The sequence below is a fragment of the Montipora foliosa genome, chromosome 4, assembly GCF_036669935.1.
Source record: "Montipora foliosa isolate CH-2021 chromosome 4, ASM3666993v2, whole genome shotgun sequence".
Classification (NCBI taxonomy): Eukaryota; Metazoa; Cnidaria; class Anthozoa; order Scleractinia; family Acroporidae; genus Montipora; species Montipora foliosa.
In genome coordinates, this window is record NC_090872.1 from 45,702,581 (window position 1) to 45,717,580 (window position 15,000).

The following is a 15,000-nucleotide window of genomic DNA, read 5'->3' on the forward strand; positions in this document are numbered from 1 at the left end:
TTTGTATTCAACATTTTTCACAGTTCTGTACTCGCACCTTTTATTCTCCCACTCCGTTGTATGCCTTTAGTATTATGTAACCTTTTTTCACTGATTTCTAACTATTATTCTACACTTTGTAATAAATTTACACCTACCTGTTACCCACTTTATATAAAGTCACTTATTTCTAAACATCCCTCAACTGAAGATGGATACTGAGTATCCGAAACATGTCTTGCAAATTTAAAAGTTGTGTCGCTTTTTTAAAATGTTTGATTTCAATCTTACAGCTACGAAAATTTGGTAAAATTTACATAGGTTAAAATGTTTTAAAACAGTTTATTATTAACTTTCTAAGAAAAAGTTGGTTTTCCCTTTTTTGAGGGGATGTAATAAAAAAGTGGAGCCTGGATTTTAAGGGGGTTTAAAAAGAGAGCAATTCAAAAATCATTCTTCCAACTCTTCTTTTCTGTTCTCTTCTCTTCTCTTCTCTTCTGTTCTCTTCTCTTCTCTTCTCTTCTCTTCTCTTCTCTTCTCTTCTCTTCTCTTCTCTTCTCTTCTCTTCTCTTCTCTTCTCTTCTCTTCTCTTCTCTTCTCTTCTCTTCTCTTCTCTTCTCTTCTCTTCTCTTCTCTTCTCTTCTCTTCTCTTCTCTTCTCTAGCTTCTTCTTCATGTATACCATATCTCCCTCATCTACCTTTCCTCTGTTCCCAATTACAATCTTCCTCAATTATCTTACCTCTCTTTACCCTCTTGCTTTCCATGCCACACCTGAGATACGAACATCTTATGAGTACTGGTGAACCTCGCACCATCTTACGTATTGTAAGAGTTGATAGAACACTCATATCATTAACAGAGAAAAACCACAAGTAAGCAAAACTAGCAACTCAAGCTCAGCATTACGGGAAAATTCTTTTCTGTTGAAGTTAGTGATACTTTTTCATCTTTATTACCATAAAGAAGAGGTAGGATATCTTAAGGACGTTCGCGCCAAAATCTTCGTACAATTAAATTTTCTTCATTTTTTTGCCTAGAGTTAGGTCATAAAGTACTTACTCCAAAAGTGAAAACAATTGGGGGTCACCGACTTTGTTTCGAAGAAACTGGCAGTGGAAAAAATGCTTTAATTTCTACGAGTCGGTCATCATAAGAAGATGTAGCCTCATCTGCTCATCCATCGAAAATTACAAAAATGGATAACTTCTCACAGTGTGATTTTTTCATTTCATCATATTTTGTAGATAGTAAGTACCATTTGATTCATGATTAAAAAACAGGGTCACCGATGATCTAAACGAGTAAAATCGATTTGATGTTGCAAAGCTCTTGAGAAATTTCGTTTGTCACGTTTTTGCGTAACCTGCCGGGGAAAGACTGGAACCCAAGACAGGATCGAGCATACCAACGAAGTTTCAAGCAGGCGTCATTTTCATTTGGTTAGTGTTTTGTATTATATCTCTCCATTGCTGTCATGCTCATCTTCTGGAGTCTGGTTTTTGTGAAATTTAATCGCTTGCTTTTTCCCCGTAGGTCCGCATTATTCAAGTGGACGAGGAAGAAAATACAATATTCTGCTCAATTTTCATGAAAGTAAAAGAAAAGAACTTCAAAAACATGCATTCATTTGGAACTAAAGCTCTTAAGGTAATAGGAACATTAAAAAAATAATAAACAGTCCCATTAAATTTACGCAGCGGTTCGTCCTCACGTTTTCCAAACTTTCAGCCACTACTTGATCATCTACCTTTTCCAGAGCTTTTCCACCCTTCGCGCTCACTCCTCTTTAACGTTTCATGATGACTTGGAAATAAATGTGCCCAACGCCAACCAAGACTTCCACAGTTTTTGCAAAGGTTTTGAAACCTCAACTTCATTAATGCTTGAAGTAACGCGTGACTTATTACAGTCGCGTTACCTGCGCAGTAACGTTGCGCACAAACAATTAGCGCGAACGTCCTTAAGATCTTTCATTTTGAAGCCCAGACTATCTCGAACAGTTCTCAGGTTCACTTGATAAAATTTCAACCTAACGCCTTTTCCTGTTCATTTATACCCTCGCAGTAATATAATTTTACAAATATTAAGCGATGTGTTCTTTGCCAGTCATTGGTCGAACGAATTGCTGGCATACTCAAATCCGGCATTATTTGGTCTGTATCGAAGCTCTTCAATATACGGACGGAAAATCTATGACGTTTTCTAAATTTCACTTTCCATTGTCAGCAAAAGAAGGGCTATTAAAAGAGCATGTTCGTAATTGAAAAGAGAGAAATGTCGTTGATGGAAGAAGGCGTAAATGCAGAACCACGAGCGGAGGCCACGGAGTTTGCAATGGCCTAACCAGGGCGTACCGTGCGATTTTGAAGGTGTACGCACACGAAGAATGTTTCGCGCGCCAAAGGCGCTCCAAACTAGGACAGGAAAGCTTGAAATTTAGGGTCTCGGAAATGCCGTTTCCGACTATTTTTGAAGAACATTCCAATAAGTAAATGCAAAGAAAATGCAGTAGTTAGTTGTTTATTTTACCCATTTGTCGAGTTTTCTCTGCAGCAAGCTGCAACACAAACAGGGGTTTACAGTACAAGCAAAGGGCAAGACGTCGCAAAATCTGTTTTTGAGTGTTTTCACGCATGTGATCAGTAACCTTGTTTTTCCACCGAAACAAAAGAAAACGTTTTCATGATAAGAGAGCTCAATTCCCGAAGGATTAGTTGGAGACACCAACATGGCCGCCGTTCTTTTGTTTAGGGACACCAAAATGGCCGCCGTGGCGTCACGTGAAAACACTCTATAAGGTCATCATCATCATACCATTTCCTTATAAAATAACCGGAAACAGGGGGACTGGTGATAAGACTGACACTGTGTGGGGGCCTCGCTTGCTTTCGTCCCACTATTACATTTCTTGCCATGAAGGCAACATCATCCAACATTGTTTAATTGGACATGTTGCACTCGTTTGGCCACCATGTAGAGGGTGTCCAATATACACGAACTGATACGGACCCGTATAATGGCATATTCCTTTTCGCACGACCCGTTCGATTCGTACGAGTCGTACTGGTCGTGAAACAATGGTTTACGAGTCGTACAGTTGGTGAATTGTATATCATTATAGAGTCTTGAAGTGTATATACAAGTCCACGACTCGTACGACTCGTACGGGTCGTGAAACAATGGATTACGAGTCGTACAGTTTGTGAACTGCACATCAGTAGAGCATACAAGTCCACGACTCGTACGACTCGTACGGGTCGTGAAACAAGGTTTACAAGTCGTACAGTTTGTAAAGTGTATATCATTAGAGAGACTTACGGTGTATATACAAGTCCCCGACCCGTACGACTCGTACGACTCGCACGGGTCGTGAAAGAATGGTTTACGAGTCGTACAGTTTGTGAACTGCATATCTTTGGGGGACTTAGAATGTATATACAAGTCCAAGACTCGTACGGCTCGTACGGGTCGTGAAACAATGGTTTACAAGTCGTACAGTTTGTGAACTGCGTATCATTAGAGACACTTAGGATGTATATACAAGTCCACGACTCGTACGGGTCGTGAAAACAATAGCTTACGAGTCGTACAGTTTGTGAACTGCATATCATTAGAGAGAATAGAATATCCATGGTCCATGTTGTGAAAGCTAAATAGCTCCAAAGCTAAAATTTTAAAAGAGTGCTTAGGCCTAATCATTGAAACACTGAAACGAGCGCTTGGGCTTAATCAGTAAACGAGTGCTATATTCATCACACTATCCCGGTAAAAAGTGTAGTTAACCGAACCGTAAAATGAAAGCTAAAATCCTAATCAATGAAACGAGCGCTTAGGCTTAATCAGTAAACGAGTGCTATATTCTACACACGATCTCGGTAAAAAGTGTAGTTAACCGAACCGTAAAATGAAACCAAAAATTTTAAAAGAATGCTTAGGCCTAAACACTGAAACGAGCGCTTGGGCTTAATCAGTAAACGAGTGCTATATTCATCACACTATCCCGGTAAAAAGTGTAGTTAACCGAACCGTAAAATGAAAGCTAAGATCCTAATCGCTGAAACGAGTGCTTAGGCTTAATCAGTAAACGAGTGCTATATTCTTCACACGATCTCGGTAAATTATAAGGTGTAATTAACCGAACCGTAAAATGAAAGCTAAAATTTAACTTAGGCCTAAACACTGAAATTAGCGCTTAGGCTTAATCACTAGACGAGTGGTGTATTCTTCACATGATCTCGTAAAGAGTGTGATTAACGGAAGCGTAATATAAAAGCTAAAATTTGAATGAAAGAACGAGACTCGGCGGCTCGACGGCTCGTCAGTCAACGCGACTGGCGAGCCGCCGAGCCACTCGAGTGATACTTCTTTAAAAGTGGCCTGTATTCTGTAGTTTATCCGCACTTACGTCCTCACGCTTTCACAACGGCGAATATCCATTGTGCTTTGCGCTTTAGTTCCCGATTTTATAATGACTTTAAAAATTAATGCCTGCGAAGGATAAGGATTCCCGGATTTGAGCTGTACGCCCCTGCTAACATAGCTCCGCCCTATTAAGTTGTTTTTCAATCTCACAAAATCTTAAACTCACCTTTCGGGGAATCATGAAGACAAAAACGTGAACGGCGTCATAGAATAACGTCCCAAGCTCCTAGCGCGTTCTTTTTACTTCCTTTTAATTCTGGGATTGTTTATGCTTCTCGTTAAAAAGAGCACAATAAAGCAGAGGGATGCGTAAAATTTAAACTAAGTGAAAGAATAATTGTACCTCTGAAACAAGTGAAATTGTAACAGTTGTCACATGACACATCATTCCAAGTGTAACCATGTTTAGCGCCAAGAGTGTGCACACAGTCTTCGTTTCTCCAATTGTTTGGTTGCCTTGGCGCCCAGGACCTGAAATTGCTCAATTCGTGGTTGGTCCAAACAAATGATCCCTCCACACTTCGATCATTCAGACCAATCCAGTTTCGCTCGCCGTTATTGCGATGCTGGACGTAAACATTTTCTTCGTGGTTGTGTATAGTTACCAGACTCGAACTCATTGATGAACAGTTTGATTCAGCGCTCTGCCATGAAGAGCATGCTCGGCTTGAGAAGTAGCAGTAACCATTGAAATAACCCCATCCTGATGGGCAGATATCTGAGTGAAAAAGAAAAAACAAGAATTCGAATTCACGCAAAGTAATAAATCAACAACAACAAGAACAATAAACATGAAGATGATGATAATGATGATGATGATTACGTCCGTTTTAAAAACATTGAAGTACAAATTAATAACCCCACATGGCACTATCATCAGCCGAGTCTGCCCGGGAAATTTGAAGAACAGGTTAAGACGTTTTGGGGAAAAAAGTTGGGCATTACATTTGTTATTGAACCACTATATCATCCAAATTTGGCGTGATATTACAATTGTATAAAAACCATGTAACGGCAAGTCACCAGGCTCTCATAAATCCCAAAGCTTAATCTTCCAGGCCTTGTGCACTACACGCTGAATTGGCTACCGCCTTCTCAGCTATTAATTAAGGGTATAACAGAACACTTCGAATGCTGCCTACCACCGAGTGCATTTCAAATGCAAAAAGCTTCTTACCATATCTTACTTTTAAGACTAGTATTAATAACTATGAAACAGAACAAAAAATGATCGATCACATTAATTTCTTTCATTGAGTCTATCAAGGTTACCTGACACAACAGCGTATGATATAGAAAGCGGGTCATATCTTGATTCGTACAACTCCTTCAGACAAATTCGGGTGCCTGTTGTGTTAATGTACTGCGATAACAAGGAAAACAGCAAATGTCAACAGAATACGCCAGTGAAGTGATTTTTAATGTTTCATGTAGCAAACGTTAGGTAAAAGGACCCCTTCAATTTATCCCTTTGGTTGGATGCTATCACTGGGTGAAACAAGGTATTTAATTTATTTTAAGACAAATTAAACAACCATTAAATATAACACAACATTTAAGTAACTTTTAACTGACTAATACGGGACTTAAGGGCACAAATAAATTTAAAAGAAATTAATTTTTGCGTAATGAGTATTAAATGCCTCTCTCCAATTTAAGTTCATATTAAGTACATGCCTAACAATGATTAAAGTTGTAAAACTTTAAGCTGCACTAAATGTAGCAGTAAACAGGCTACCGACATATCTAGCTGGTTCTTTTTTAAGGCTTACTTAAACAGTGCGTAATCTAGTAATTTTAGAAATTTAAGGTCATTGAAGCTTTCTGTAATTTGCGATGTAATTTCCGTAGGCAAAATAATTTTTACAGTTTATCTCACTGCAGTATCAAGAAACGACATGGCCCTTGGTAAATTGCACGCTCTTTACAAATTATCCCAGTTTGTAATAACATGTTATTAGACAATCAGAATCGTGGAAGACTGAGTCATGGAAAACTACATTATTATCAATAAGTGCGGCCAAATGACAAACTGCCCTCTGTAAAACGCGCCTTTTTGCTTTCCAAACGGGAAAATTCATTTGCCGCCCTGATTCTGATTGGCTGCAAAGATGTCAAACAACTTCACTCGGCCAATAATAATAATAATAATAATAATAACAATAATAATAATAATAATAATAATAATAATAATAATAATAATAATAGAGCGGTTTTCAAATGAGTGTCGTAAAACAAAAATCAAAGTAATTACTTTGGCCAATCAAAAAGGACGGAGACAATCCAGAAAACCCATCAAAACTCGAAGTAATTACATGTTGCTGACAGAAAGCGCGGGAAAATGTGTACGCGCGAGCTACCATTGGTTTTGGTTTCACTTCTGATTGGTTGAAAAAGTGGCGCGAGAACTTTGAACCAATCACTGATTGAAGTAATGCAAAACCAAAGTATTATTTAATTACTTTCGACACTCAATTGAAAACCACTCTAATAGTAATAATAACAATAATAATAATAATGATAATAATAATAATAATCATAGATTTATATAGCGCCAGTATCCAACCTAATTTTCAAAGCCGCTTTACAATATTAGAAAACATATTAAAAAGGAAACATCTAAAACAAAGTAATAAAAAAACTAAGGCTTTTTTAGAAAGAAACGTTTCAAGCTTACTTTAAAGGGAAAGTAGGGTCTAGAAAAAGTTTCTCTAATTACTAAAACTTTTCCCCTGGAATTCAAAAATAATTGCCGTTTTTTCCAGTTCCCTGTTAAAATGTGACAAGAGAACTTTGAAGTTGACTCTTTCGTGACTTGGAGAGCGCCACCGCGTGTTATGACGTAGCAATAGTCCCCCAATCACTTTCTCAATATTCTGTGACCTTTCTGCTCCAAAAAATGAACTATAGTAAACGGTCTTATGGTTCAATAGGTAGTAAGCCACGTACGCCATAAATGTGACAGGAACTCAAGTCACTAAATACTTGTAGATCCTCTGATCAATCAAACTAGGCGGCAAAAATCAGCCAGAGCAAGTGTAAACAAGACAAAATTTGCTTCATTTGCTAAAAACTTTAAAGGGGAAGATGACGAAGAATTCTTTGTACTTGGAGTGCTTTGCGCAGTGCAGGACGGCGTTCCCATACGCTCCTCTTCTCAATGTTGACTTTATTGGTTTGTGGTTTTCGTACAAATTAATTAATGCCATTGTCATTCCTTTTGACCAGGCAAGGGCACTTTTTAAGAACACAAACTGACACTGGCTCTTCTTGTTCTAGCACCGGTAAAGAAACATTTTGGATCGCTATTCCATTTAAATGTTTACGTAATCAGCCAGCCACGTATCATTTTCCGCCAAAATTTTCCAAAAGAACGCATATGCTGGTATACCTATTCGGAGTGAATCGTATTCTGGTCATTCTGTTCATTCTGCTATCGGGAGCAGAATGAACGGAATATTATTCCGTTCATTCCGAAAACAGAATAGGTCCCAAGAGATTACAAATACCGTGTATTCCTATTCCGAATAATACCAAAAGAACGCGAGCTTTGACTTTTGCTACGTCATAGCCTTGTTTGCATACACAAAAACAAAGATGGCGGATTTCGAATTAAAATTTCCCTATTTTTGAAGGGTTGTCGTTGGCTATTTAAACACATTAAGCCCACATGAGTGGTCAAGTATGATAATACAGGTAAAAGACTTTCGATTAAGAGAAACTTTTTCTAGGCCGTACTTTCCCTTTAAGAAACAGACCCTGACGAACTGTTTCCGATATGATAAGGAAGAGCATTCCATAGTGTCGGGGTTAGAGGATACCATTTCAATGCCACAGTTGGTGCGACTTATTCTGGATAAATTTTTTTTTGCTCTTTTTTTTCTCAATTTTCGCTCTTATTTAACTGGTCGTATTGTTGCAACAACTTTCCATGTCATAGTCTCATGGTACATCTCCATCAGCCATACCTAAACAATCGAAGACCAACTTTATCCGCAATGAGCGGAAACGTATCAAAGACAGATGATGAACAACTCAAGCAACAACGAAGAAACACCTAATGGGATTCGACGACATCCTCCTTTGACCTGATACCTGGAAAATAGCATCAACCAAGCAAAGCGCCCCCGTAGTCAAAGCGAGCTCCACCCAGCCAGCACCAAGACCCCATACATTTCAGAACGATTCAACTTCAAAACTACTAACATTTTTCGAAAAGAAAACATCCTAGTAGGCGTTACTCACAAATCATGTAACCTCAGACAGGCCCTCCCTAAATACATGAACACCACAGGGCGTAAATGAACCATGGAAAAATGTCTAATTTCTAACGCCGGCCTGTGCCTAAGAAGAAATGCCGTCTATCAAATAAATGTAAAAGCTGTGAACAGCAATACATCAGCAGTACGGCAAGGACTGTAGTTAATTCTCGGATCTCTAATTTTAATCAACACACCCGAACATTACCTTCGTTCATCAACACTTTATTTTAACACTTACATTTTACATTCCTACACTTCTCGAACGTCTTACCGTATGCATTGCGTGGATCATTCTTGTAATCTCTGATGATGCCGTTGACCGGCGAAAGCTAGGAGTTTTAGTATTTTATTTTTGTGGTAGTGCACTACACACTATGGTACCGGGTTGTAAAAGCGTAAGAGTGTCCGTGTGCTAATAGGCCTCAGCGCGTGCATAAGTCACGAAAATAAACTGGTCTCTTGGAAGCGTGCTTGAACAAAATGAGCTCCAAATCGGCAAAAATGTGTGAAGTTGATGAATAATAAAGCAGCTGCTATTTCCAAAACGATGGAATTGGTGGTATTGGTGTCAAACTTTATAACACTTGAAAGAAAAAAAAAACTAACTAACAAAAATAAAAACCCGGCGTCTTGCCATCATTTTGACAAAGCTGTATCATTTGTTTCGCGAGGAAACACGCAAGGTAACTTCATCACGGCGCCCGATGAGTTAGATGTCCCTTTCCATTTTGCGATTTATTTGTGCAGCCAAAAGTACAATAGAAAAATTGAACACAGCAAAACTCGGAATGATTTCCGTACAGGTCCCTACTTCATTATGCATGCAGAATAAATTAATTATTCATTCGCGCTATTGTTTTGTAGAACAATACGTATACCCAAGAGAACCGAATATATACATGGGTAATTTGTACTTACGGGATGAATAAAAACGGATCTCATTTTTCTCTTCCTCCCTCTCTCTCTTCTTTCCCTTCATCGCCCACACCGTTACTCGTTTTTGTCTCAGCTTTCCTCTTTCTATCCCTTCGTCTTGTTCTTATTTCTAGACCCCGCTCGGCGTTTTCTGCCATTTTATCCCTTGATAGGCCACTCGCAGCTTGCCTTGAACTCCGACCCACTGTAAACCTCTGGATTACTTGTCCCTGTTCTTTACCACTGAGCTAACGTATCAAGTTGCCAATTCACACCTTGAAAATGATATTTATTTTGAATTCTGGCTGACTATTTACATAACAATGATAAGTAATTATATACTCGTGCCGCGCCGAGCACCTACAATCGAACTTACACTTGTAGGTTACCGTTAAGAGATCCCTGTTTTACTACTCTTGAAAGGACCAATCCCTTTAATAATGCTAACCGTAACCCTAATTACGACTAAAGGCACTGTTTAGGCTTAAGGTTAGTCCCTGTGATACTTTTAGGTTTTCCAGTATTGCTGTGAACTGTGATCTGCTTTTCCTTCATGCCCCGTGCGTGCGGCACACTTATAAGTTCACTGCGTGGAAGAGTATACCACGCTTAAAGTCTGATTGGTGCATCTTTCATGGGAAACTTTCATGCACGAGTTCATTGCAATTAAAATCGTTTCATATATCCCTTTTTTTGAAGCAAACTTGTGTCTTCGTAATAATCAAGATGGCTACCGAAGTAAAAGGGTCACAGCAATGGAAGATTTGATCATTTGGAAATTGTCCCTGCTTTATAGCCTTTCCAGAGTTGAGCATAGAGTGGTGCAAAGAAAACAATTTACTTTCGTCTTCCGTGTAAAAAACCTGTGTGAAAACGCAGTCAGTTGGCAAAGACAAAGTGCCGCATCGGGAGATGGATCTGTTTCGCGATGCTCAAGAAAAAACTGCAATGGATAGCCTTCAATCCGCCAGAACACATATTAATTTTCTGACCGTAAACTTTCCTTGAAAAAAAAATTGGCCCTAGCTACCTGTGGCCGGAAAGTTTACAACTGCCTACAAGACAAGGGCTAACATCATCTCACCGCAGTTAACCATCGCCTAAACTTCGTCGACCCAGACAAACGAGCCCACAGCAGGGCATTGAAAAGACATGATGGGGAGTGAAACGAAGTATGCCTCGTAGGGGAACATTCATGGATCTCTACCAAAGCTATTTACTTGGAAGTATCATTGAGCATATTGCCGATCTCTACAAAGAGCGATAAATCGCAAAATCCTTCTAAATGCACCGTTCGTGATCCTAAATACAGGAAAGGAAGAAAATATACACTTTGCAGTGTCTCAGCGAATTTTTAAGCAGACAGAAAGAACAATTTCACGATAAAAAGAGCAGGTAGCCATTAAATTTCTTATGACAGTACTTTTATTTGGTTTGTTTGTTATGTTTGCGAATCTGAACCCTATTACAACGATTGCTTGAAACTCCACTTCTTGCGCTTATTCTAAAACTGAAAAATAGGTAAAATTGCAGGAAAAGTGCCGAAATTGCAGGAAAAACTGTTCGATTTTCCGTATTTCAGACAGAAGTTCGACCGACTTTTTTTAAGTCCATATAGACTTAGAAAAAAAACCTCTAAAAAGAAAGAACAAAGCACCACAGTCCCAAAGGACGTCTATTGTTATCACTATTGTTTTCTCGAAACAAAGGAGTGTATGCATAAAGAAGTAGGGACCTGTGCGGAAATCTTGCCCAAAACTCTTCCAAAATGTTTTTCGCTGATGGTAACTTTTTATATTCGAGGTTCAAAATTTATGTTGTTGTCATATCGCAAATTTGTTGCTGATGGCAAAATATTGCATTCTCGATCGACTGTCCTGAAAACGTCCTTCTGCTCTTCCTAAAATTTGTGTATCAATATTCATTTACTTTTGCATCAATCTTTGTTTTTCATAAAGCAGGCTAACAAAATCTGTTCCTTTGCTTAGTTCGCATTTTTGAGCGTTAAAATAGAATTTTTGGTCCTATGTTTCTGTTACAAAGTGGTATTTTTTTGAGGACAGACTACCAGATACCAACCCCGCCGGGCAGGGTTTACCTTTAGTGAACTTTTGTATTAGAAAGCTGTCAGATGTTCAGAGTGCACGCTTAAACTTGTGGTGCAAAAGAAGTTGTGAAGGAAATTGAAAATGATTAACATAACATCTTCGAAACCAATGTTTCTCTATTCCCTTTTATTTTCCTTAATCTTTGTTGGTTTAGTATTTTGCTGGTAACAACATGTCTTTTCAAAGGGCTATTTACCTAAGACATCTACCATGGCACTATAATGATATACGGTTTCAAAACAATATCGTGAACTATTAGAGCTACATATTACGCAAAGACAACTTGAATCTCCTGGAAGACAAAACGCAGCTCAGTTGACAATATGGAATAAAGCGCTGTGTTACTGCACTACCACACGTACACAATGCGTGCCCACTTTTTACAGTAGTTATAAGCTTCACTTGAAGTTAAAGTTTCTACAAAATGCTACTGAAGGACAACATACAACGATTGTGATTTTTTTCTCATTAAATGAATTTTTTTACGATTTGGTCTTGTGTATTAATAATCATGATAATGGCATGACTTTTGTCTGGCATATAGTTTATTTGTGTCCCTCGTACCATCGCTCCGCTCGGGCGCAAATATTAAACTACTTGCTCTCCAAAAGTGATGTAATTGTCCTATTAACAGCATCATTATTATCAGCATCATAATACACCGATTGCAAATATGGCGGCCGATACACGAAAGCGAGGCTTTTCGGTAGTAACCGTTGCTAAGGGCCAATTCGTCTCTGGTTTCCTTTGTTGATGCGAGTGAATTTTATGCCACAGTTGCTTGTGTTGTAAGTCTTCTGAAGTCTCTCCAGAAAGTTAGAACGTTAAATTAGAAAGTCATGGACAGGCCAGTGAAGAAAATGCATGTTAACGAGTTGAGGCAGTATCTTCGGGACCATAACGCCAGCCTGAAAGGTTTGACAGTGAAAGCACAGCTCGTCGCGAAGTAAGAAAATAGTTTTTAACAGTGAAGCCTCGCTACTTTGATTGTGCCATCTCTTTATGGATTTATACTCATTGGAAAAAGCGTTACAATGCTTTTCTTCTTTGTTTTACTCTAGAGCAAAGGAAATCCTTCAAAGAAAGGAAATCCCAGTGGATAAAAATACCGCACACGCGCAAGCATGTGCTCCAACGAAAAAAAGTGACGTCGAACTTCTCAGGGAAAATGAAGAAAAATTTAAGTTTTGTCCTTATGAGAAAGACATGAAGAAATGCTTAAACGGCCTTCCCCCATTCACATACAACTCAGTCGTAAAGTACGTCCGCACATCGGGTAAAAGCATTCAACAATCACCGGACTACATGGTTATGAAACCGTTTGAACGCGGTGTGAATTTCTTTATAGAAGGATATTTGCACGATGTTGTAGCTCATCATCATGTTGAAAGTCAAACGTTTTACTTAAGAGCACTTTGCTACAGAAGCCTAAGAAAAAGTGAACCTCCTCATAAACTTCGGCTAGCAATTTCTACCAAGCAGCCTAATTTCGATGTGCTGGGATCGTCTTGCACCTGTGTGGCTGGATCTCTCGGGTTTTGCAACCATGCTGTCGGGTTGATGTATCTAGTTTCACATTTTTTCATGACCAAAATCAAAGTAATCCCAGACAACTTGGCTAGCACGTCACTTCCTCAACAACAATGGCACAAGCCAAGAGGGAAAACTATTTCTTCAGAGCCAGTGATGGATATGATTTTTAAAAAACCAAAATTAGACCTAGCCAATAAACAGGCCGGAAATCCGAATTCCCGTCTTTCTGGAATTTCTTTTTCATTATACCCTGCCCTCAAGGTAATCCCCAGCAGCACAGAGATAGAAAACTTTAAAAGTAACTTGCAAGAAATCAATGGGAAGTTTGGTCTTAGTCTCTACATGACTGCGGGTATGAAAATGGTACCCACTAAAGTTGGACCTGCACCCTTAGGGGGTTACCTCAGCTATCAACTGGCACCTACTGAGGGTAACTTTGAAGTCAGATGTAACGTTGATTTCTCAAGAGGGCGCAGATATAATGATTTTCCATTGACAACTTACCCACATTTTCCACTGTCTTTGGTTCTCCCTCTTTTCACAATCACTCAGTGCCCAAGAGAGCATCAACAATTTCTAGAATCATTGCAACTTAACGAAAATGATGCCACCTCACTTGAAAAGGACACCGTCTCACAGCGCAGTAGCAATCGATGGTGGAAGGAAAGGATACCAAGGATTACTGCATCTCAATCTGGCGATATTTTGGTTCGAAAATCAGTTACAAAGCCTTTTCTAGAACGACTTGTGAATGACTGCAACCCTAACAGTACTAATAATTTACCAGAGCCATTAAAGCATGGCATTGAACATGAAAGTGCAGCCTTGCAACAATATACTAATTATATGAAGCACAATGGCCATCCTGTCAAGACTTTCACCTCAGGCTTCATTGTAAACCCTTCATATCCAATTGTTGGTTGCTCTCCAGATGGCAAGGTGATTGATGAGACTGAGGACAGCCCATATGGGATACTTGAAATCAAATGCCCCTACAAACACAGAAATGTTACCCCCCAAACAGCATGCTCTGGTGATAGTCAGTTTCATCTTGGAATGATAGATGACTTTCCAGTGCTCAAGAAAACTCACAAATACTATAAGCAAGTTCAAGGTCAGATGGGAATATCTGGGGCAAAGTGGTGTGACTTTATAACATACACATTTAAAGGGATGGTTATTGAGCGCATTTATTTTGACACAGACTTTTTTGCAGACATGCTCTTAAAACTAGAGGAATTCTTCTTTAAGCATTTTGCAAAATATTTCAAGTGAAAAACTACACCTGCATGCAATGTGAGGTCAACATGTACAGTAACTGCCAGCACATCAACTGTTAGTGGCACATCCAGTGGATGAACTTGTCAATAACTTTATAATGTCAATGTTATTAAGTGGCTCTTTATATGGATGCAGGCCACCAAGGAGGAAAATCTCTTATTACATTCAGTACATAAAGTAATAAGCTCCTATCAGAGGTGGAGTAGTATGTCCATCCTGACAGCTTCAGTGTTCAGTAAAATTTGAATGCATTCAAGGAATATATTTGGCGTGATAAGCATTGTGAGAGCTCTTAAATAAGATCCTAACAAAAAGATCCTGACAAAAATACTGGAATCTCTGTGAGCAAGCCAGCCTACCTACCCATATAACCAAGCAACTGCAACAAGATTTTGTGATAAAATGGGTATGACCTAAGATCTCTGTAGGTAGCTATTTCACTTACTGAACTGGTCAGTTTTCCATGATATTAACCAAACATTGAACCGTTATGATATG

The 15,000-nt window shown here is 38.9% G+C and overlaps 1 protein-coding gene across 1 annotated transcript in view; it reads right to left on the reverse strand.

The window, feature by feature from the left end:
- The window catches only part of LOC138000855 (uncharacterized), a 46,345-nt gene that overhangs the window by 8,402 nt on the left and 22,943 nt on the right, over positions 1–15,000 (reverse strand). The window contains exons 12-13 of the mRNA XM_068847527.1: positions 5,676–5,766; positions 4,747–5,121 (exon numbers count right to left, since the gene is read on the reverse strand). Of these exons, the coding sequence (XP_068703628.1) occupies positions 4,747–5,121; positions 5,676–5,766 (466 nt within the window). The remainder of the gene's footprint in view (positions 1–4,746; positions 5,122–5,675; positions 5,767–15,000) is intronic.